This window comes from Suillus subalutaceus (genome assembly GCF_016647625.1).
Source record: "Suillus subalutaceus strain FC151 chromosome Unknown DFJ58scaffold_78, whole genome shotgun sequence".
Lineage (NCBI taxonomy): Eukaryota > Fungi > Basidiomycota > Agaricomycetes > Boletales > Suillaceae > Suillus > Suillus subalutaceus.
In genome coordinates, this window is record NW_024540327.1 from 29,243 (window position 1) to 52,752 (window position 23,510).

Below are 23,510 nucleotides of genomic sequence, written 5' to 3' on the forward strand. Positions count from 1 at the left end.
GCTACAATTGCCCTGTGCCTAGTCTCCTCCACTTCCCTTTGGATCTCAGCCTGTTCAATCTTCCTAATCCCATCCAAGCGTTTCCGTTCCGCCTCCTCCTCTTGTTGCTTCCACCTTTCAGCCTCTTCCTCCTTCTGAACCTCGGCCTCAGCAGCAGCCAGCGCAGCCTGTATATCTGCCAGAGTCTGCTTAGCGGTCTTCTTAGAGCCAGATCCGTTATCAGCCATGGTTGAGTTAAGCTAGTGGTAGTGAAAAAGTGGGGAAAGGAAGGAACACCCTGTGACACTTTGGCATCCGTATATCTGTTGAAATCCGAACTCAGCAACTTCTCCCATCAACTTCTCCATCGTCTCACACTCATAACATCCGTTCCGGATCACTGATTCTTGTGCCTCTAGGGATCGGCCCTAAGGGGGGGATACTGTCATATACCATATATCTGGGTACAGATCCGAAGATCCGGATCTCAGATCCGATCCAGATCCGATGGACATATCTGTCATCCGGTCCACAGATCCGATGTGACAATCATATTGGCGCTAGGCATGTATACCTGCATAAGCCTTCAATAGGTGGACCAAAGTTATCCCTCACATTATTCACTACTCCCCTATCAGCAGTCTTCATTCGTCTCAGCCATAACCCTTGTCCGACGCTATTCTGCACTTTCCTGCACTATGCGCGCACATTCCCGCAGTGCTATTCATGCTCCCGCGACTTATCCGACACTATTCCCGCGCTTATAGCACTATCAGAACTACCAGCAATGTGTCTATAGGAGCATTAGTGCATGTCCGCTCTACCTAGCGCTTGTTCCCGCACCTAGCGCTAGTCCAGCGCGCTGTTCTCGCGCTCTAGGCATCACCTGAAATGTCAGAATCCATCCATGGTCCATCCTACCTCATTGGTATGTAATTTACCTTGCCTCTCGAGTTTGTAAAAAGTGCTACAGTCTTATTACATGTATATCCTATCCCTTCCGAGTCCGAGATGGTATAGTTTACTAGTATAAGAAGCCTATGGTGACTACTTTGACATGACTTCCCTTTGGCTGTATTTCCTTTCCCTTAGGTTTTACTTAGAAGTAGTCACCCTTTAGTTGCGCTCTATGGCCCCTATTTGACTTTCCTTACCCTTGCAACCAACACCCTTGATCTCACTCGCTATTCATTACCCTCCTTTGACTCAGTGTCAGCTTTCTTGACTTCCGCTCTTTCCCGCGCATTAGCACTCTATCTTGCGACGCGCTATTCCCGCGCTTTAGCGCTCTTTCGGGTCTTTTGATCTTGAGTTATCCTTAGTAGCTTTTCCCTCGGGTCGAACGTTCTTGCTTTATTGTTTGCAAGTATAGCAGCATAGGCAGAGCTTAGACATATACTGGCTGAGTACCTTAACAAGTGCCTAGTCAGGTTGTGTTTTTCACACCGATCTGATTCTTATTTCATGTCCTGTTCATATAACTCTAACTATTGTTCATCTCCTTTCAGTATTCCTGTACACTGGTATACCGGTTATCCTTTACTTCCGCTATGCTTACTGATCTGCTACACTTACTGATCCGCTTTAACTTATACTTCATTCCCGGTTCATGATTCGTGATCCATCCAACTTACCAATACGCTGTGTGCATACTTTGCTTATACTTTGTACATAGCCTCGTACCTTTGCTTATTGATCATTCCGTTAGTTATCCGTAGTATATAAACCCTTGTACATGCACAGTAGTGGATCAGTTCGAATATCATCTTAGATTGCACTCATTCTGTCTGGACTCTAAGTCCCTCCATTATCTGTCCAGACTTGAGTACGATACTCTTGTCTACTCCAAGACTTAGGATTGATTCCTATAGTCTGTATCTTCGCCTCTGTCTTCAGACAGCCCTCATCCGTTAGTTTCTAGTTCGGATCAGATCCGGATTAACTGTTACTCTATATGTCCGATATCCGGAAGCCTTAATGGATCCATTACGATACTTATCCATCTCACTAGACACAATACTCTAGCACTTTGAAATAAGGGGCAAGACTCGGGAAAGGGGCACAGCGCACAAGCTGAGGCCAAAGCCCTTCAGATCCGATACCTCTTGAGTATGGTCTTAACAACCTCCAGAGTAGGTTATAGCCCTATCTAGTGCCTCTTTTGCATGGCTGCTAAACCGAACCGAAGATGCTAATGCATTTGGCCATTGCACCTGAAGTCTGAGAAAATGTGAGCGCTTCTGTTGTAATGGAATGAGGAAGCACTCATCTATAAATAAGAAATGTCATCAATGAACCTTGAATGACTTGGTAATGAGAACCATACTTTCAGACAATCAGATTGAAAGCTCCAATGCTGTCAGCTCCTCTTCAAAGAAATGACACAAATTGTCAGCCTCCATGCCTAAGCATTTTTGCTCCTCCCTGCACCGGTCACATTTAAGAAGGGCGCAAATTCTGTCCCTGATGTCTGAGTCTTCCAACCATCGAGGTACTCTCTCCAATTGAGGGTGTAACCCAGACATCCTGCATTAATGTCTGGTCACCACGTAGTTCAGCTAATTTTGTCAGGAGGGGAGTAGGAAGTGGGATATTCCAAGCAGGATTGTAGAGTGACTCTAATCGCTCACAGTAAGAATTGAACTTTTGGATTGCCGTCATGAGAGCAGGTTGGTGTTTGGCTATAGCTTTGCGAGTGTGTTGATGAAGCTTCATCCCTGAACAATAAAGTTAGAATGGAGGAACAGTTATACATGAAGAGTTACCTAATGCTTGGTGGGATCCGCCTACAGCACGATCAAGTTTATCCCATTCAAAGAAGCTGGCGATAGCGCGCTTTCGAATATTGATCTTGAGATCATGTGTCATGAGAAGGACACAGACAAAGTTGAGACTAACTCCATTGAGCTCGGGGAATCTATCATGAACATTAAGAGAAGAGTATAATGCTTCGACTTTAGTCATGAGACAATTGTGGCCTCTTTGGAGGCTCTCGAGGGCATAGAGGGTGTCATTGGACGCTGTCTCCTTCTCCAGCATAGTCCTAGTAGTCTGCAGGGCTCGTTCTGACGTGTCCAAGTCGGCCTGTAGAGCAAGAACAGTGTTTAGCTCCTTCCTGAGACGAGCAGGAGCATCTAGAAACATCCAGCATCAGTACTCAGTGCGTGCATATCATAGGCTTGCTCACGAGTGTGAATCAAGAGCTGGGCTTGTCATTGGTCAGCCCACTGAGCCTGAAAGTCATCCACAGATGTTTCACAGCGGTCAATGATGTCAAGGGCAGCAGAGCCCTGGGCCTTAATGCCCTGATTGAGACAGTGTCTGATCCAGTCTCCAAGGTCCGCTTTCATTTCTGACCCTATCACAGTGGCTTGACAGTTGATTAACCAAAGACGGCGCTGGCACTAAGTGACTCAAAATAGTTAGTATATTGTTTGGTAGAACAAAATGTAATGCACTGATGATGACCTTTCTACACCAATCAAGCGAACGAATCACGACCATAGCCATTCAGTCCCCTCACCATCAGATAAGCCAAGGCCTATGCAAATCCGTGGATTGTGCACCAGCTGACAGGCCCATTCATGACCATAGGCATGCATAGCCGTAGTTGCAAAGCACAGACGTAAGACAACTTCAGGGGGGAGAATCTCAAACTGAAAATAATTAGCGAATGAATAGTGAATGAATAGCAAATGAATAGCAAATGAACCTGATTACAACTGTGTACATACTTTTGAAAGCGACCAAGCGAGAACACAGCCTACATCATAGAGCGTAACAACTGTGGCTTGAGGAGGGAGTAATGTGAACAGGTGTTCTATCAGTGCTACCGAATATTTCCGCTGCTCTCCAGGAGAGTCAATATCAGCAAAAAAATAAGGGAATGTCATGACAGCAAATGAGGGCCATTATTCCTGTGTCATCGAAGCTGTCCATTGCAGCCTTTTGTTTCTTCCCATCGGCTGCTTCGTATGCACTCTCACATTGATCAATAGCTTCATCAGGCACAAGGGATGTGTGTAGCTTTGGAGGTCATTTATGTTGTGCATCAATTCGGCGCCCAACCACATCAACAAACTGTTTTGAAAGGAAATAAGTTGGTTCATAGAAGCGAGGACAGTCACCCGCAGAACATCGGTGATGATGATGAAAGTTGCCATCCATAGCAACATGTATGTCCCCACCTTGATCGACAGGTCTGCCATACAGTGTCCCACCAAAGCATGCTGGACAGCACTGTGCGATAAGTGGAGCACATTGGCCAAAGTGTAAGACAGTTGACGTCAAACTTTCTTCATTGGTTACAGTAGGTGGTGGTGGGGACCGGTGGCTTGCCACATAGTCTCGACTTCATTGAAGGCCTGCGTCCACTTGCTGTTCAATTTCGACCTGAAGGACATCATACCATTGTACGGCGTAACCTAGACCACAACGAAATGGTTCCTGCACAACATCACCCTTTGAGCTAGTTTAGTAATGTGATATTTTATATGGATATACTAGTATCTTACCTGCGAGTCAGTCACTTGAAAACCTTGGCGTGAATAGTGTGTTTTAAGAGCCGATGCAAGAGCATTGATAGTGTCACAAGACCGCTCAAAAAGTGCGCGATAAAATGAAAGTAGATCAACAGATACCACCATACGAGGTTGTGAAGGTGCAGTAGGGAATAGCCCATGATGAAGGAGGGCCTGCGGAAGGCTGGAGCATTCACAGCTGAGTACATTGATTGATTCAAATCCTGTTGGTACATTTTGCACTCATCAGCTCATCCAATGGGCCAGAAGTATGAGTACTTACTGTCAAAGAATAGGCACAATAAACTGGTCTTTTTCTGTGCACAGGTGAGAGTCGCACATGCTGAGATCACTTTGTGAGTCTTCTCCAAGCCTTGGCCAATAGTGCAGGCATGATACTTCAATTGCGGATCCACGAGGGTGGGTATGAGCTTTCACCAGTTTTCATATAACATATTTGTCAGGTTATCGGGGAGAATACACCACTTGTGAGGATTGCGCCCCAAATCTGCGGGCCTATCAGAAACTGTTTCTTCCGATGTCTCAACATCAGTGCCTGTGAAATCCAAGTCATCGAGAATTCTCATGTGATTGATTCCACCAGCATGATCACCCAACACAGTACAATGAGAAGGCCCTGTTGGGGGGGGGGGGGGTGCATGATCCAATAGTCATTGTATTTGAGCAAGTAGGCGACGCCGCTTGAGTTCTGCACCAGGTAACTCGACCAGTGTTTGAGTTTTCCTCTTATCTCTGGCTTTCCTCAGGCTTACAAAGTGTTGCCCAAGGCCAAAGGAAACAAGCTGAGCTTTACGAGTGTTGAGGGATTTGGTTGGGGTCATGGCGAGAAGAATGCATCAACTTGTACAAGGACCATACATATTACAGATGCCAGACAGTGCCAAGTACTTTGATTATTAGTTATGATACATAAATAGAAACTCCCAGGCCTACCAGATGACCCTACAAGACCATCATGCATAGTACTGCTGGAGCCCACCAATGAGCCACCAAAAGCTACAAAATCAAGGACGGGAGGTCATCGGAGGTGCTATAGGCTCGTGGGAGGGTCGCTGGAGGCGCAGGAGCTAATCCTATATGTAAGCTATTATTAGATAGGAAGGTGGGTGGGTCTTGCAGACGTGTTTCCCACAAGTTGAACATAGAAACCGGGTCTGATAGACCCCTTATAGGCACCGAAATGTTCTGCCTGAGGTGGGCCCATCAGGAAAACGGAATTCGTTACAGAGCGCTACAGAAGCACAATTGAACCCGCTGATGCATGACATAAATGAGTCTTCGCGAACAAGTGATGAATCCGACACAGACGACATAGGAATATCCCAGGAGGTAATTCCTTGCAGAGTCTGTGGAGAGACTGTCGAAGCAGGCATGGTGCGCCCCGATGCTGTACCAAAAGTAGACAATGGTGGAATGAGTTTATGAGAGAGCGGATGTTGTATTTGATTGATATCGTTAGGTGGTGTAGTAATATTACCTAGTGTCGTCCTGTTGAATGATGGTAAGTCGATGCAGAAAGTAATCATGGGAAAACTCACGTAGCAAAACCGTCAAGTTCCATAATTCGCTGGTTAAGGGCGCAATTATTGGATCCAAGATGGTGATATGCCGACCGGCTTAGGATGTCCGCTGCTTTACGCAAGCGCAGAGAAAGCTCGAGCACTACATTGTAGCTCGATTCTTCGGTCAGGCAGCCGCAATGACCGTGTGCAGAAGTATCGTGGCAATGATTAGACTGGCAGGTATCGTCGAGATAACCGGTAATAACATTATGTCCCAGGTTATCTTCACATCCAATCAAACCTGGAAACGACATGAAAATAGAAGCAAGGTCGAATTCTCCGGCGAGTGGTTGCTCTCCCACAACAAGAGCTTGAGTTTGCGCATATTCATCGGTCGGCGTCATTATAGGAGAGGGTGTGCTCAAGGGGGATGATATATTACTGAAGTGAGGAAAGTATGACGCAGATGTGTTTGGTAAGTCGGCTGGTTGGGGAAAAGTCAAGGCAGGACGTGGGTGTGAGGGGGATGGAAGCTGAGGGGACGGATGTGACTCATCCCTAGGGCTTGATGTCGAACAAGTAGTGCGAGATGGAGAGGCGCTCGACGAAGATGTGCTTTTTGTCTTGGTTTGCTGTTCGGTCTGTTGCTGCTCAACAGCCGAATCAGACTGAGAGCGGGTGTGGCACCTCTCAAATTCTACTTCTGGGGTCGAACCCGCTTGAACCCAGCGAGGATGGGATTTGTTCTTCAACTGTTATGGATATTGAGCTTAATTTTTTTTTTCCTGTGGTATGACCATACAAACCTCGCGTATCACTCCCTCGAGCTTGGCAACTCGTTGACGAAGGCGCGAACCCTCGTCTTGAACTTCACTTCGCTGGGAAGGATTGTCCACTTCGTAGACACAAAGGCCGGTCTATAGGACACTTGCTATCAGACATTAGTAGCACATGCTTTATATGAAGACCCTCACCAGACATAATTGCGTGCAGCGGCCACAAGGACGCTTCCGGTCGCACTGTTGTAAAATATATCTTCAGAATGACGACGTACTAGGTTTTGTACGTACCATTCTCTTGGATGTGCGGCAATTAAGACATGACTGAGTTGTACGATTGCGTCGACGCTTGCGATGGTCTCCGTCGGAAGCAGGGTTAGCCTCTGTGGTCCGCTTTTTGCGAACAGCCTTGAGCTCTGTGGACATGCTAAAATTTGGGGGGTGATTCTAGCTCCATGAGAATGATGAGATGTGAGATATTTGTAGTTGCTCATCACAGCCTTGGCTTCGTAACCCGAAAAACTTAACCGTTGACGCAACTTGAAATCGTAATAGAAACCCGGCACAATGATACGGTGGAGGACTCAGGATGCTAAATCTAATCAGGAGACGAGGAGAGAAGCTTCAAGTTGGAATTTGCGCCGCGCTAATCTTCCCACCAAGATGGAAAGATCAAAACACTCCTGGCGACAAAATGCCGGGACTCGGACGCGGCTCGGACGTGAGAGCATTAAGAATGACTTGCATCATGATGCAGTCACGGAACGCTGTCACTAATCACTGGCACATTATGACGAGTCCAAGCTGATTAATGATTAATGATTGCTCACCGTCATGTCTCTGCAGAATTCCTTGGACTACTCAAGAAATTGCGAAGGTCACTCGAAAAACAGAATCTTGAATGCCAGTGATTCAATCTTCCAATCGGCAGCAAGCCACAGATTGCCGCTCCATCCCCTGGAGGGCATCTGGGAATTCGAACTTCCGGGTCTGTCCGGCCGAGTCCGTCTGGATTATCTGTCCGGCTCACTCAACTAGTGCTATATCAACATTAATTCATACAAGGCCAATACACGGCTTCGTTCCGTTCACCTTCGGACCGTGCATTACAATAAGAGATTTGTTATATCTGTACATGTATGTATACTAGGTTTGCTGTTGTATTTTCCTTTTCCTCTCTTGCAAATAGCTCGCCGACATCGCACTTTTGGAGGTGCGCTGTATAGCTGTCCATGTGTGAACGAATATGCGCGCAGGAAAACGTTTTTCCCGGCTCCAAAGAATAAGGAGCAGCGTTTGAATACCCATAACGAGAACGCCGAAGCCATGGTGGTAAAAGAACAGGAGTGTGGTTAGAGTGATAAGTCCTGGGGCTTGACGGTCAAACACTGATACAAGAGTGCGTGTCTCGAGGCCATGAATGATGGACCGTGGGAACCATGGGGGTAGCAGCGTAGACACTGGTGTCTGCTGGCGTGCAAGCATGTGGTCGCCATGGTGTTGAATCTTGATAGAGGAATAGGGCGGATAAAAGCCCAAGCCATTTGCAGCCGTGCAAAAGCTACGATCTAGGCTGAGACATCACTAACATCGTTAATGTGTTTGAGAGTGCCATATAACAAGACATAAAATTGTATAATTTGTATAGCACGATGCAGAAAACTGATAGGTTGTGCCCAGACGGACCCGGACAGATCCGCACGCAGCCGGACGGAGACTGCCGGAAATTCGGATTCCCAAACTTTCTGGTCGTTTCGTGCTCTGAATCCCGTTGGGAGCGTCAGGGCTTGATGCAGCAACAACCGCTGGTGATGCACGATAGTAGTTGGCAGCTGAGTGATCCACCGGACAAGACACCGGAAGTGCTTTGCGTAGGGCAGATTGTTCTGTAGACGTGGCGGGTAAAGTCCTTGTTTGCTGTCTGTGTATTGCGAGTATAATTGAGAGCAGTAACTCCAGTGGAGCGTGCGGGAGCTAGGCCGGTTGGGTGGCCCGTGTGTTCTGGTGCTGTTATTTTTGATATTGGTTGGATGGAAATCGCAGCCTGAGGCTGAGGGTCACCGGTCACCGTGGGCAGCATCATTATTTCTCGAGCAGAGATACTCTCCCGAGTTTCGAATACCCGACAATGCGGCATTCTTTGCATAAAATTTTGAGCTGATGGACCGTGAGCTTCACGAGGTCGCCTGCTGTCACGCTCAAGTCGTCGTGCACTTCGAATCTGGGCAGTCACCAGTTGAGTCTCAGTGGACTTTAAATTAGTTCACTATCCTGCATGTGTACTGTAAATTCTGTTTCTCAGATGATTGGCGCTCGCCTGTGAGACGTGTTTGAGCTTCAGAGAAGTGTCTTCTTTCCATTTGGTCTGCCTACACCAAAGCTAGAAGTTTAGGACTACCATCATACATCGGTTTGCAGCGTTGAGCTGGGCAAACCTTGTTGTACTATTGCGACAGATTCGTTCTGTAGTAATTATTGTCTTCATTCTGAGTCCTATAATAGCCATGCGTGTCTAATCGTTGCATGAGGATTAGTGTTCGAAGTTGTATTAATAACAACGGGAGGTACGGTGGAGGTGGAGACGGCAGCATGGGGTTACAAAGACGACTGAGTTTTAGCTGTGCTGCTGGATTGCTGCGTGAGGGTGCTATTGGGAGGGCGTAAACGGCTTGCAGTAAGAATTTTCAGGATTAGCCTCCGTCTCTCTCTTGCTGAAGCGTTTCTCTATATGATGCGAGACAGAGTTCGGAGAAAACAGCATCAGAAGTATAATACTCGAAAAGACAGATAAGAACATACACGTTTGCCCTTGGCATATGGGACGTCGACTATTGCTGAGGGATGCTCGTGCAGCTTGATATCTGCGCCGCTTGGTCTGGCAAAGAGACGTTTTCGAACCCAGTGGAAAGGGCGGGGTCGGGATGGCGTATCGTGTGTATCGTGGTGTATGGGGCGGAATAAAGACAAAAAACGACTACGAAGGGTGCCTCCATGCGATGGCGATGATATAGGGCGGAGGCGGTGTTTTGCAGACAACTGAGAACATGAAGACAATGAAATCAGGACTTAATTAACGACGTACGTAAGCATGAGAGGCCTTGATTGGCTGACGTCGGACGGGACGTCGTGAAACATGAGCCTAGAATGCATAAGCTTGAGTGCAATAAAAACTGTTCATGAGAGTTTCACGTACCTGAGTCAGTAGCGACTTGTCGGGCTTGTCCAAAAGAAGGTATTCGAGACCAGCTTCTTTGAATATGGCGGAAACATCCCAAGCGTATGCGTTATTGTCATCGCAGCAAGTGGCTAGTAGCTTTCCATCTGCTGAAAATGACACGGCGGCCACTCTATTTGCATGGTTGAGGGGCGGACTGATGGGCTTGTTGTTGTCGAGGTTCCATAATCGCACTGTGTTATCGAATAATGCGCTCGCTAGGATGCGGCCATTCGGAGATATCGCAATGCCATGGACAGAGCTCCAAGTGTCTTCATCCAGCACAGCGATCTGCTTCCAGTTTGAAGTACTCCATGTCCTAATCGAGGAATCGACTGACCCGGAGATAACCGTTTTTCCATCTGGGGTCCAAGCCAGGCACATCACTGAACCTGTATGTCCTTTGAGAGCGACGACAAGTTCGCCTGTCTTCGCATTCCAGATTTTGACTGGGTGCTCGTATAATCCAGCTCGAGTCGGTCCGTATCCACCAGTTGCAAACATGGTCATGTCTGGTGAGTAGACGACTGTGAGCACATCTTCGTGCCCAGTCTTGATTGGACCAAGGATTGTCTCTCCGTTCTCCATGTCCCACTCCCTTACAGTCCCATCATAAGATCCGCTCACCACTCGCTCACCATCTTGACTCCAGCATACAGACATCACAGTTTCTGTGTGACCCGTCCATTTCGTGATGAGTTTGCTTGTGTCCATGTCCCACAACCTCACTCTGCCATCCTCACTTCCGCTAACCACTTTCTTCCCGTCCGGAGACAGCGCTATCGTCCACACACCGCTATCCCCGTCCCGCCAGTCCTCTCCTACCTGTTTCCCATTCTTCAAGTTCCATACCCGCAACGAGCCGTCTCTTGAACAAGTCATCATCCGTTGTCCGCCCGGCAAATGTATAGCGCCCTCGAGCAAGTCGGTGTGTCCTTCAAATTTCTGGCAGGGCTTTATCTTTGGTGGCTTCTGCGTCCCAGCGATGGGTGACGACATGATTCTCAGTTTAAACTACCGAGTGCATCGCTGTCTCAGCTTTCATTCAACAAAGCCCAAGTGCGTTTCGTCGCTTACCACCATATGTTTTGACACAGACAAAATGGGCGTTTAGGTCAAGTCAGAGTCGATTACACTGGAAGTTCGAGATAGTACGTTTTATATGTAGCATCCTCGTGATTACTTCACAGCATGTATTATTATGATGGGCCAAATGGATATAGGGCTGTGATCTGTTCAACACACAACTCACACACACACGCAGACGACACACATAGATGAAACACACGCACGGTCACTTGTTTGCATATTAAACGATTATGAAGCGATTCTGCGTGTGATTACGAGACGATTCAAAATTCGAAAATCGCATGAAAAGCCATTCACTTTGAACACCCCGGCGCCGGCGAGAACGGATTCTCAATGCGATTCTGGTTGGATTCGTAGATAGGTATGTATGCAGTTCCTCTTAAAGGTGAGTTATATATATGTTTTATCTGTTTTCTGATCTATTTCACGCGCTCGATATCATCGCCGTACTTTTTTTTCAGAATGCCTTTTTACGAGTGCTTTTTTACGAGCTTTCCGAGTCAGCGGAGATGCTTGTTAGACGCCTTTTCCTTTGGGTGTCATGCTGCTTGACTGCGGAGAGTGCTTCCTTGCGGGACAAGTCTATTTAATTAGCCATTTAATTTGTATTTTAAAATAGGAGGGGTACAGCCGCCCACAGTCCAAAATCCGATAGCGTGAAGCGCCTCCAGAGGCGCTTCAACGATTTCGCACGATTCGACCTCAAAATCGACTCTCAGCGTCCAAAATCGTTTTCTGAATCGCACGCTGAATCACCTCTCTGACTATTACTATTGCCGATCGCTTGCAAACATCGGTTTGATACAGGACTTTTCGCTCAAACTCGGATTCACCTTCACTAAGCTGGTCCTGCGTAACGTCTCTTGTGCGCAAAACCTGGATCTTCGTATGACGCTAAATATGCGATGTCGCAGTTTTTGTTTACCGAGTTGATTGTTGTGTTCATATTTGCAATGCTGTATCTGTGTCCACGATGAATGCATGACGTACTATATGCTATATTATCTATTGTATACTCCACACAATAAATGTATTCTACTTGTCCAGAGCGTTCAGCGCTGCAACCTCGGGCTGGACATTGATGCAAGCAAGGTCACTGCCTACGACTTGTGTGAAGCGGAAATCCTAACATTATCCTTGTAAGGCCTGAAGGTGGATTACTTGTACAATTGAATGACGATATCCAAAACACCAAATGATCACCTATGGCTTCCCAGGCTGATGGAGCGATTATCATGAGCGCCGATCACCAAAACCCAACGAAACATTACCTTGTTCTTCTTCGGTATAAAGATGCTACCTTTCTCCTTCTTGAATCGTTTTTGGGGTGGCTGCATTGTCATCACCCTGGTATCACGTGAGGTGGAAGGTCCACCTTCGCCGTTCACACCTTCACCCAAGCGACGCTTCTGACCAACATCCCTGGGAGTCGCTAGGTTTGCGGGAGGATCTTTCATCGACGGTTGCTCCTCAATCGTCTGAGAAGGTTTGGAGGAGGGAGGCCGACGACTAGACTCAGCAAAGCTCTTGGGAGTGACTAAATTATCTGGTTTAGGCGGCAAAGTCACGGCTGGCTGCTTCTTGGGTTTCGGTGGTGATGGAGGCCGGCGAACTGGGGGGTTCATAGCTTGAGTGGTGAAAAAGCTAACATCCGCCTGTGTCTCAGTGAGTTCAACTAGCAAAGGAGTATGTAGATATAGGTGTCAGACCTCTGTGAGTAATGACCTTTCGCGAGCGTCCTGTACGATTTTGCGCCAGTTCTCGTCGCTTCGCTCGAGAGTAGGCGCGTGGCCCAGAATAAAGAGAGACGAACGTGCACGAGTTATAGCAACATTCATTCTTCGAACATCTGTACGCCGTTAGCTGCTTGTAAGTATACAAATCGAAATATCATACCCGACAGGAAACCGACAGATTGCACTCCGGGGCCAGCACGAACACAAGAAAGGATGATAACATCCTTCTCTTGTCCCTGGAATCCATCGACAGTGTGGAAGTGTACCTTGCCCTTGATATCTCTCCCAAATCGTTGTTCAAAAGCTCGCTGAAGCTCTATGACTTGACTGCGGTACATGGAAACGATGCCAACCCGGAAGTCAAAGTCTATGTCGGAGAACTCTTTACACAAGCGTGCGTACAAGGCGAGGGCTACTTGGCTCTCTGTAGTGTTCTTTAGAGAATGACCATTTGCGGTTTCTTGTCCCCGGTTAACGTTGAAGAACCTATATGTACCAAATTTAGGATGCAAATGCCACGGCTGCTTTGTTTTGACATCCATGTCGGGGCCATCCAAGAGTCGGCCCTCGTAGAATATCCTGCTGGGAAGACGGCTAATTTCGGGGTGCATGCGGTATTGGATGCTAAAAACTATGAATGCGTAGACTATCAGTGAAAAACGGAAGACATACCTGAGGAGGTGAACGACGTCCGGGCGGTGCTTCTGAAGGCGCACGAAGAGCGATTGATTATACCGGTACTTACAGGCCTTCAATAATGTTCAGCGCATGTTCGGCAGGTATTGCTGACGCTCGGCTTACCTCCTGAGACAAAACTGTGGGGGGAAGTTGTTGTGGATCTAGACAGGGCTCAAAGGGATGTCAGGAGTACGAAAGCATAGTACTCACCGCCGACCATGATGCATCTTTGACAACGAAACTTTAGTGGTATCAATGAGCTCAACTCGATGGACTGGGCTGCTTCATCGATGATAACCATTTCGAAATCAAGTTGTTCGAGCGTTTCATGCCCTGCACCTGATAAAGTGCAACAAATGACATCCGCCTCTTGGAGAACCTCCATCCTGACGCGCCTCCGCATAGCATCGAGCGTCCTAGAATCCGATTTCTGCTTATCTTTCAACCGGTCAAACTGCTGCGTTAGCGTCATCCGTCGTGAGTTTAGTTTCTTGACTTCTTCCTCCAGGACCACCATCCGGGCATTGTTGTCGCGAACGGAGGCCAGCTCTTCCAACTTCTGCTGCTTGATCTGCTTGACCTGCTCGATTTCACCTCGAAGCACGTTGATTTCGCTGTGCGCATCCTTGGAAGTGTTGTTGGGAGCTTGGCCATTGAGCTTTTGTTCTACCAAGTAGTCAAGGGAAACGTCTTTCACGCTGATATCGATAGCCTTGTCTGTTCCGACTCGGACCACTTTGAGGGCACTTGCTTTCCGTTGAGGGCCTCTGTACCCTTCTTTGAGACGGCCAGCAATTTCGTCAATGGCAGCATTGCTAGGTGCGCAGAGTAGGATTTTCTTCACGGGCTCTGGAGAAGTTGCGGCTTTTCCAACATGAATGGACGTCACCGCACGTGGACGCTTCTGAAGGAAAGCTTCGACGAGACCGCAGATGGTTGATGTCTTTCCAGTTCCGGGAGGTCTGTGAGGATTGTTCATTCGGAGTGCCGGTCTGATGCCAGATAGAACTTACCCTTGGATGAGCGCAAAGCCATCTATCTTAAGCGATCCTATTATAGCTCGTGCTTGTGGCTCGTTGACATTGTATGCGGACATGGTGTACTGCACCTCGCGCTGCTCAACGGGTTGCATAACAGACAGTTTCGGAGTTAATATTGTCTGAAAGAGATCGTAGTGGGGCAATGCCACAAGAGCACCATACTCCCGGTGAAGAGTGCTCAAGCTATCGAGCGATAAGCAGCTATTGCAACACAGACAGAAAAACGCACCTGAAAGCCTTCTTCAGGCTCCAAACAGTGTTGATATGCAGACCTATGTCGCCCATGGTCGAATGCACGAAACAGCGGAGACCCATCTGCGATCCAGACGGCGTGGTCCTATAACTTTGAACCTTCATCATGATGGACTTTTCACCCTCAGGATGTCGAAGCAACACGACATCCGTCTCTCCTAGCCGCCAGTCTTTCTGGACAGGCTCCGAAATGGTTGCGTCAAAGTCCACGAAATCATCGGTGAACTGCTTGGAGGTGATTCTACAATCATACACTTCTTGTATATCATCTTTGGATTTAACAATTTGCGACCAACATTCTAGGAGTAACAGGGGCTCAAAAACTCGGAGATAGTGCTGATAGTCCTGGAAGGTGTCGGGAACATGAATCAATGATGCTTTTTGGCCAACGGTGGGAGGGTCAGGACCATCGTGGTCGTAATTCCAAGATAGGAGGGTGCGATGCAGTCCGGTGGTGTCTGGTTTCAAACGCAATGCCCGACGACGAGCATCTTCTCGACGGTGGAGACGCTCCATAGTCGCACTCTTGGCTTGGTTTTGAATGTCCAGCAACTTCACTTGGCGTCTTTCCACGGGCTTCTTGACTTTTGGTGACCGCTGGAATTTACCCAAGGCGACCAGACCGCCCTGCTCGGCTTCAGCCTCAGATTCAGAATCACTGGAATATTCTGATGTGGGAGCTGAGGGGAGAGTCGGTGGTTTACTGACGGTCGTCGACGTACTTGTTGATAACCGCTGGAACTTGGGAAAGGCGCCCTTCATAACGTCGGGCTTGAGTTGGTCACTCTCAGCAGGTTTACGAGGGACGACATCACTTTGCTTTCGTGCTGCCGCCTGGGCCTTCTGTGGTGGGGGTTTGTGGGGTTTGGCAGGTTGAGTCTGCGGCGCACGAACAACGGAAACGACTTCAACGTCCTCGAATGAAGTCAGCGCGTCTTCTAGCTGGGCTATTCGACTTGCGTCAAGTTTGGTCTTTGAAGTGCCGGATTTATCATTGCGGGAAGCCTCGACGTGCTTGTTCAGCTTGGCAAGGGTAGCCTCCGAAGGAGGAACATTAGTTGTCCGGAAGCATTCGAGAACCGTCTGAAGCAGCGCAAAGGATTGATGGAGAAGCTCTTCATCAGAAAGCCGCAGCCACCGTGTAAGCTCTGCAAGCACTGGCTGCAGGTCGTTCATCATGTTCTTCCCCATCCGAGAAAGTTTTCGAACTTTGCCTGTTAATAATGAAGATGATTCATCCGTGGCGGTGACGCTGGCAAACTCCATTACTCTCCACTGTGCCAGCAGATCTCTCCCGAATATGAGCGCATCTCGCATCCAGACTGTCATGTCTGGAATTTCAAAGTACTCTGACCAGAGAGGCGTGCGTTTGAATATCACGGTAATGGACCGTGTCATCAAGTTCCACAGTCGAGGTATTTGCGCTGCAGGCGCTTCTTTGTCTTTTGAGTGCAGGAATGAGCCGTCGTGCAACAGTCCGTCTGGACTAGAGCATAAGACCTCGATGACGTCGGTGAGACACTGCACTAGTGATTTGGAAAGGCTGCAGGCCTCCGGTACCTGTGGCGCGTAGTGAATGTATCGTTCCAGAAAGCTGAAAATGCCCTCAAACGAAGAGTCTGAGAGATTGGAAAGAAGGGCACGGAAGCAATCAATCCGGACGTCGACATCAAATGCTTGGCCAACAAGTGTCTTCGCAGCGCCTTGGAGGTCTTCAATGGGAGACAGCATCAAGACCATGACATCACGTGCGACTCCAGGTTGACCCAAGACATCAAGAACGAATGACCTCTGGTTGTAGTTCGCCAGCTTGGATACTACATCAAGAAATCCGCTTCGAGAAATATTGAGGCATCGATTGATGGCATCAAATGCCTGGGCATCTGGGCTCGAAAGAATACGTCTGTACGCGACTTTATTCAAGAAGTCGATGTGAGATAACTGGGCGACAATTGCAATGATGGCGACAACACCATCTGTGTCATTTGTCTGTAGAGATTCGTATGTCTTCTTCCACATTTGTTCTCTAATAGCACAGACGGGGAACATCTTCGTGCGTCCTGCCAAGAACTCGCAGGAGGTTGTGATAGATTTGGAAATTTCATTGGCGTCCTGAGTCAAAGACGTCGTGATGAGCTCACGAGCAGCACTGCGAACTTCTTTCCACTGCGAAGTTGCGTACGAGCGACCAAAAGCCACCGAGATGAAGACCTCCGCATGAATGTCGAGTACACTTGAAACTGCCATGCGACGTGACGACGTCTCGTCCGACTGAGTTTTTCGCACCTGTGAGGCTAATAACTAGGAACATTCAGTATAATGTCAGATAGGAAGGTGAAGGCACTGACTCGGATAGCGGAATACATGACTGCTGGACGTGCTTCCTGAAACCGCTCATGTTGTAATTCCTCACAAAGAAAATCCACGATTCTTGCTAGAACGTCCCTATATATGGCTGAGTCGGATATTGTTGCAAGATACTCCCCAAACCACAACAAGAACCATGGTTTCTCGCCTGCCGATTTGAGATCTTGCAGCATGTCGCTGAAGGAAGGATTGTCCTTGATTGCATCGAAAACGACCTGGGGATATTCTAGACCCTCGCCTTGCCATAACTGACTGCCCTAAACGCTTAAGCAAGAAGAGTAGACACTTTAGGATGTCAGAAAACTCTGATTCCATATTTATTGGACAATCAATGCAACGAACGAAATAAACTCACGTCGACCAATATCATGTAGATGGCCTGTTACAATTCTTCGATATCCAATTCCTTTAGATGATTTTGCAAGGACTTCTGTTGGAAGATGTCGTAGAATTTGGCTGAATCCGGCCCAAAGTTCGCTCGAGTCGGAGGAGAACGAGTTCAGCATGACACTGTCCGTCATCGTTGCTTCGCCTTCGCGAGACAGCGTCAAAACACTGATGACCTCCTGGAGCGCCAATTCATGTCCAGCAACAAACTGGTGTTCTAACATTGGGACCTGGGTGCTTTTGATAATTTGCGCCTTCGCCCACTGTCTAACGGAAGAGGATTCGTCCATTACGAGTACAAACAAACCAGGTGGAGGCGGATCCAGTGGCCAGGTTGAAATGGGCGGGCATGCACGAATCAAGGGCAAAACCCGAGGGTCGCGAAAGACGCGCATATTTGAGACCATGTGGTACAACACAGGTTGCGGCACTTCTTGAGGTATCCGGGAAGCCAATCTAGAGCTGGACAAGTCTATTCCGAAGCGTACGAGGGCCTCTACGACCACTGATAGTTCCCAGTCATCGAACTTGCTATAGAATGATCCGAGTACATCATCAGAGAATGCGCCAAAATAACTGCAGGGTGGTCAGTTGAAAACACACATTCTAAGGACTGTCTCGTTGAGACACTCACGTTGTCCGCGAGCTAGCCTTGACTTCCCCAAACCCTCTGATACACTGACAGCATCCTGAGAGACAAGACTTCAACCTTCTTTTCCAATCATCCACTCTGGGACTGTCGTACGCAAAGAGCCTTAGTAGAAATGTAGCAGCGCCGATGGTGAGCTGGTCAGCGCGACTGCAAAACCAGTGGTAGGTATTATCAGATGCGGATGGTGGAATATCCATCAAATATGAAAATATCGGCTGAAGAATATCATCTGCTCCGTCCGCCGTATTCACGGGCGTGTCGCGAACTGAAGTAAGTAGCGTCTTGACTTTCGAGAGTTTGACATCGGAGGTCATGAACGAAGTTCAACGTTCAGGTTGATAGTGGATAATGTTTAAGCAGCGACCAAAAGCGGTCACGAGCGCTGTGTATTTGTGGTGGCTCGCTGAATTCTAATGCATCTCACCCAGTGAAGGTCTTCTCAGTACAATAACTAGCAGGCGCCTCATCATCACAACATATGGATTCTTGTGATGTAGAACGTCTTAACGAACTCTTGGAGCAGGATGTAGAACTGCGAGAGGTGCGCATTAATATTTATAATAATATGGGAAGTCGCTGATCACCGCTGACCTCCAAAACTTCCCCCTTCTAGAAAATCAAGGAGCAAGTGACGGATCTGGATAAGAAGACTCGCAACATGGTCGGGGTTCTCAATAAGATCCATTCGACACCTCCCGAGTCAAGTTGTGCCATTGCTAAGTCTTTCGGCTGATTGCCGATGCCTATCTTAGTTCCAGGCCTCCTTGATAGTGTGCGCCCAATGTTGCACAGTTGTCAGACCACCAATGCCGCGATGGCTGCACTTATCCCTCCCAGCCAGTTCTGGCGATGGAAGGAAATGTGGACCAACTCTTTGCGCACTGCCATCTTTTCAGCTGCCCTGGTCGAATTTCTTGCAACAGGGAAACTCATTTCCCTGCCAGAAGTCTGCCAGATTCTAGGAAGTAAGCATTGTTTTCCTATCTGCGGCGTGTACATAGTAACTATTCTGTCCCGGACTCCAGTCAAAGATGAATGGAAGGGCCGATTTGCACTGCCCGTCGAAGATTATCTTCATGGTCTGATAAGCCTTGTCAACGAGTTGGTAAGTCGGATAATATTAGACTGAATGCATTCTGTTGTTGTTGTCGTCTTGCAACAGCCTTCTCTGATAACTTTGGAGATTTTTTGCTTCCGCGACACGTTCAACTCGCTCATCATTATTCTGTATAGTCTCGTCTCGCTGTAAACGCAGTGACCCTTGGAAACTTTGAAGCACCTATTCAGATATCTATCTTTGTGAAGGATCTATTCGCCGGATTTTCGATGGTTAGTTTCAAGTGTATAACTGGAATTAGCTCGAATGAATTTGATGGTGTGCAGCTGAATCTAAAGAATGACACGCTCCGGCGACGTTTTGATAGTCTGAAATATGATCTCAAGAAAATCGAAGAAGGTGGGCTCACACTGCGTGCGGGCTGTATGCCACAGTCTTTGACTACCTTTTATTCAGTGGTATACGACGTCTCGCTCCGGAAGTTGGCACCTCCCCCACAGGGAGGACGTCAAATCTAAAACATCAAGTAAAATTGCAATGTACAGCTTTCTGTTTGCAATATCAATATTGGATACTCCAGTAGAAAATGTACTAGTAGATGACTTGACACGCGTCCCCGGGCCCATCAACGGCGAACCCACTTTCAAAGATTCGAAGTTGATGTGATGACGAGGTGGCAGGGGCCCTCGGTCATTGCTAGGAGTGAACTCCGCGACACCTGTTTGTATTCAAATCTTCAGGCCACACGTTTCCACAGCCTTTCGTTCCACTTCGTACGCTACATAAACCCACTTAGAAATACTCGCTAACAACTATTTTCTGCGCCTCATATAGCTAAAGTCAGCGAAAATGGATAGAAGGCGTGTATCACTGCGACCTGCATCCACGGAAGGTATGTTCTCACGCCCAGTTCATTGTCCTCAGACAACTCAAACAGTGCGGACCGCTCACTTAATATCAGAGGTAGATTACTGGTCGCATGCATCTAAGTCATTGGCATCACTCTCCAATATTTATGCCAACCCTAGCAGCCTCGAAACTATCGGGCGTGTTAACAGATTGATCTCCGCGTGGCCGACCGATGACGTCCTTCCAGCTGAAGGATTTGATAACTTGAAAACCAATTACAAACGGTTGTCTGCAGCCTTGAAAGGAGTTCAACAGATTAACAATGAGGAAGTCAAGTACGCTGACCTCTCAGCCTCTCCATAAAGTATCACATATCTTTTCCAGGGCTATTGACAGTGTTCTCGAAAAACTCGACGTTTTGATAGCCCTTCGACAAGCACCAGAATTACCCTCACAAGGTAATATTGTGATTTCCCCCCAATTTTTAGATACTTGCTCAGTCAAGTACATTTATTCAGAGAAACGAAACAAGCGCCCAAGGCCTCCATCACCTACTGCCACAGCTTCGTCGGTTACGCCACCCCTGATGTCTGCCGCACGGCCGATGACAACTCAAGCAACATCTTCGCGGAGCTCGATGGGCCCTTCTCCTGCTATCCCATTTTCGAGAGAGCCAAAGGCTCGCAGAGAAGCTCTTGCGAAGCAGCTGCCATTACAAGAAGGGCGAAAAGTCGCGTTCCACCCACCTGTGGGAAAGACAGCTGACGGTAGTACGGCTGACGCCGATGAAAACACATGGATCTTGGCCGTTATCACAAAGTGTATCAATCAGGATAAGAACCGGTGGGGCTCATTTTAGGGGATATTCTTCTGAACCTTATTCTTTATCAGATATGAAGTGCAAGATGTTGAACCTCAAGAAGACGGACAGCCTGGACAGTAAGTTTTCATTCTCCATTTTTATCATACGGAACAAACCATTCAATTTCAAACATCATTCTCAGATGCTATAACACAACCCTTCGAGCCATTATACCACTACCGGATCCGAATGCCCCTTCATCAAGTGCTGCGCATTTGAATGCTTATCAGGAATTCCCTGCTGGTTCGACAGTCATGGCGCTTTATCCAGACACGAGCTGCTTTTACAGAGCTGAGGTTATATCCTCCCCGAAAGACGTGTCAGGACGCGTAAGAGACAAACTTTTAAAATCACTGCGTTTACGTGGCTCAATTCAACTTAGGGTATGTCCACAAAGACCATTGCCACATACAAGCTCAAGTTTGAAGATGATGATGACCAAGAGCATTCTGTCGCTGCACAGTGGGTTGTTGAGTGGCCCGGACGACTATCATGACTATATCACATGTCGTGGCATTAAGTATCTCTATTTACTATATTTTCTCGAAGGTCCACGATGTTCCTAAGCAGATCAACAGAGACCGGGTTTAGTCTGACTTTGCAGCAATGCGTTGAGGACCCCAGACACTCGTCCCGCAACCTATGACGCGAACTTTTTGAATTTTGCCGAAGTTCCGATGTATACGTCGCCGAACATGAGGTCATTTTGCTTGAACACCATCATGTCCATCGCTCGACAACTTCTACACGAGATCCGTCCTTTCTTCCGGATGCTGGAGGAGCCCTTCGGCAGGTCCTCTGTAGCACCCATGTACCAACAGCGCACCCTTTTTGACGACCCCTTCTTCCCGTTTCCTGCTACTATACGTCCTCCAGTTGATGTGACAGAGGAAGGAGACAAATACATAATAGAAGCTGACCTTCCTGGTGTTAAAAAAGAGAACGTTGACATCAGGATAGGTGATGCTGGTCGTAGTGTCACCATCCAAGGTAAAGCTTCCCTCTCGCCAAACCAATGGCGAATCAAACACTACTGCGGAAACGACCAGCGAGAAATCAGCTGAGGGCTAGTGAATTTCCTCCACAGACCGAGTTATGATTGACGCATCCTCTCAGGTTCCAAAATTGTGGCAAAGACCGAGTCAGGCACACAACTTGCGATGGAGCGCCAATATTCGGGCAGCGCGGCTTTCGTTCGCACCGTCTGGCTGCCTCGTCCCGTTGACAGCTCCAAAGTGTCCGCCAAGCTCCAGGATGGTATCCTCACTATGGCCGTCCCAAAGGCTGAGGATCAAGAGAGCATTAAGGTTCCCCTTGAGTGATTTTTTCACAGCCCATTGACAATTTAGCGTTCCTACTACCTATCTTCTTGCTTTGTCGTAAAGTATAGTTGTTCACCTGTACATCCTCCTTCGTCACCCAGCCACACAATTATGCAATGTATTAGTAGTGGTTCGCTCGTATTGCCTCAGCGTTTGTTGCTGAGGTACGTTATTCTGTTGTAGCTTGTACTATACACTCGTACTTACGGAGTTTAGTCCTGACTCCCTCTAGCCTTTACACAATGTAACATAGCATCATAACAGCTAGTTCACTCGCATTTAACTGTAATTTGTGTCCCGTATTACCTGAGCCTACAGTGCACCTCCTCTGAATAACCCTGACAGTCAGGCAGTTGGATGGTTATATGTGGTCAACGAGCCATACCTGCAGCTTGGTTGTGCCAACCTCCAAAGCTAGTGTTATTAACAAGTTCAACGGTTCTGCAGTAGAGAGTTGACCACGTTCTCCAGCCTACAACTAAAAATCCACGCTCCTCACCTACAGCTGGGGTGAGGTTCAGCGAATTTCCATCACAAAGTCCATTAGAGGCTTGTGCTCTTATGAAATTACAGTAGAAGCGCAGCTTGAGCTCACTTAAGAAATGTCATGCACAGTGCACACCCACTTGACCTTGACATTGCTTGATTCGATATGTAACATACCTTCGAGCAGATTGAGTTTCACCGGAAGTTGAACGGACGGGCTGCCATATCCTAGACCATCCGAGTCACTACGTCGGACAACTGCAACATTCCTTCTCACCACAGTAGAATATTCATTGCATACTTGTGCATCAGACTATACACTATAAGTGATTGCCGCTGCACGGCTCATCTCGTGAGAGGAAAAGAAGATTCTATTCAAGTTTGCTTCTACTCACTCCTAACCATTCTGTTACACATCATAAGATTATATGCTGTGAATGCGGAAGATATACCGAAACCACCGCGTATCTTCCTGCGAGGTTTCTTACTAAGGGGAAAACAGTTTGAGTAGGAGGTATTGCCTACCATCGAAAGCTATATATAACTTGCTTCGCAAGGTGGCGGCCCAAAGTGCCAACAGAAGGAACTTCGAAAATAATGTCAAAGACTGAGCTGACACCTTGCGTTGAGCTAGCTCCACAAAACTTCCGACAGTCAATAGAAGTTTTGGGGTCTTCGGAGCAGGTGAACTCAACTTGTATGAATAGCGAGTTGCAGA

The 23,510-nt window shown here is 47.7% G+C and overlaps 9 protein-coding genes across 9 annotated transcripts; 3 read left to right on the forward strand and 6 right to left on the reverse strand.

Annotated features, from left to right (window-relative positions):
• Positions 1-2,383: 2,383 nt before the first annotated feature.
• DFJ58DRAFT_842820 (uncharacterized protein) lies at positions 2,384-3,872 on the reverse strand (the record flags this gene model as incomplete). Its single annotated transcript, XM_041392879.1, has 6 exons — positions 2,384-2,517; positions 2,610-2,696; positions 2,745-3,113; positions 3,239-3,337; positions 3,503-3,635; positions 3,714-3,872. The coding sequence occupies 6 exons, from the start codon at positions 3,870-3,872 to the stop codon at positions 2,384-2,386; spliced, it is 981 nt and encodes a 326-aa protein (XP_041242168.1).
• A 609-nt stretch (positions 3,873-4,481) lies between these two features.
• On the reverse strand, positions 4,482-4,682 carry DFJ58DRAFT_662803 (uncharacterized protein; the record flags this gene model as incomplete). Its single annotated transcript, XM_041382324.1, has 1 exon — positions 4,482-4,682. A coding segment is annotated over one exon (201 nt), but the record flags the coding sequence as incomplete, so codon positions are not given.
• Positions 4,683-4,750: 68 nt separating this feature from the next.
• Positions 4,751-4,930, reverse strand: DFJ58DRAFT_662723 (uncharacterized protein; the record flags this gene model as incomplete). The annotated part of the gene is made up of 1 exon (XM_041382319.1): positions 4,751-4,930. A coding segment is annotated over one exon (180 nt), but the record flags the coding sequence as incomplete, so codon positions are not given.
• Positions 4,931-5,473: 543 nt separating this feature from the next.
• On the reverse strand, positions 5,474-7,582 carry DFJ58DRAFT_906726 (uncharacterized protein; the record flags this gene model as incomplete). Its single annotated transcript, XM_041395026.1, has 7 exons — positions 7,502-7,582; positions 7,093-7,363; positions 6,997-7,041; positions 6,829-6,939; positions 6,059-6,774; positions 5,787-6,008; positions 5,474-5,516 (listed from the first exon to the last, which is right to left on the reverse strand). Exons 2-7 carry the CDS (start codon positions 7,225-7,227, stop codon positions 5,474-5,476), a joined length of 1,272 nt encoding a protein of 423 aa, XP_041242171.1. The 5' UTR covers positions 7,228-7,363; positions 7,502-7,582.
• Positions 7,583-7,947: 365 nt separating this feature from the next.
• DFJ58DRAFT_842822 (uncharacterized protein) lies at positions 7,948-8,938 on the reverse strand (the record flags this gene model as incomplete). The annotated part of the gene is made up of 3 exons (XM_041392880.1): positions 7,948-8,362; positions 8,488-8,587; positions 8,647-8,938. The coding sequence occupies 3 exons, from the start codon at positions 8,936-8,938 to the stop codon at positions 7,948-7,950; spliced, it is 807 nt and encodes a 268-aa protein (XP_041242172.1).
• A 3,369-nt stretch (positions 8,939-12,307) lies between these two features.
• Positions 12,308-18,530, reverse strand: DFJ58DRAFT_729755 (SEN1 N terminal-domain-containing protein; the record flags this gene model as incomplete). Its single annotated transcript, XM_041385791.1, has 13 exons — positions 12,308-12,322; positions 12,376-12,759; positions 12,814-12,953; positions 13,001-13,464; positions 13,513-13,589; positions 13,642-13,679; positions 13,729-14,480; positions 14,532-14,741; positions 14,788-17,111; positions 17,159-17,434; positions 17,504-18,140; positions 18,199-18,234; positions 18,310-18,530. The coding sequence occupies 13 exons, from the start codon at positions 18,528-18,530 to the stop codon at positions 12,308-12,310; spliced, it is 5,574 nt and encodes a 1,857-aa protein (XP_041242173.1).
• An 88-nt stretch (positions 18,531-18,618) lies between these two features.
• On the forward strand, positions 18,619-20,011 carry DFJ58DRAFT_795798 (Translin). Its single transcript, XM_041390546.1, has 7 exons — positions 18,619-18,757; positions 18,830-18,920; positions 18,969-19,181; positions 19,242-19,321; positions 19,450-19,545; positions 19,600-19,672; positions 19,730-20,011. Exons 1-7 carry the CDS (start codon positions 18,695-18,697, stop codon positions 19,789-19,791), a joined length of 678 nt encoding a protein of 225 aa, XP_041242174.1. The 5' UTR covers positions 18,619-18,694; the 3' UTR covers positions 19,792-20,011.
• Positions 20,012-20,021: 10 nt separating this feature from the next.
• On the forward strand, positions 20,022-21,571 carry DFJ58DRAFT_463129 (SGF29 tudor-like domain-containing protein). Its single transcript, XM_041380505.1, has 7 exons — positions 20,022-20,165; positions 20,235-20,457; positions 20,507-20,580; positions 20,641-20,965; positions 21,014-21,061; positions 21,127-21,313; positions 21,367-21,571. Exons 1-7 carry the CDS (start codon positions 20,123-20,125, stop codon positions 21,478-21,480), a joined length of 1,014 nt encoding a protein of 337 aa, XP_041242175.1. The 5' UTR covers positions 20,022-20,122; the 3' UTR covers positions 21,481-21,571.
• A 135-nt stretch (positions 21,572-21,706) lies between these two features.
• On the forward strand, positions 21,707-22,306 carry DFJ58DRAFT_717011 (HSP20-like chaperone; the record flags this gene model as incomplete). Its single annotated transcript, XM_041384295.1, has 2 exons — positions 21,707-21,974; positions 22,101-22,306. 2 exons carry the CDS (start codon positions 21,707-21,709, stop codon positions 22,304-22,306), a joined length of 474 nt encoding a protein of 157 aa, XP_041242176.1.
• Positions 22,307-23,510: the final 1,204 nt, after the last annotated feature.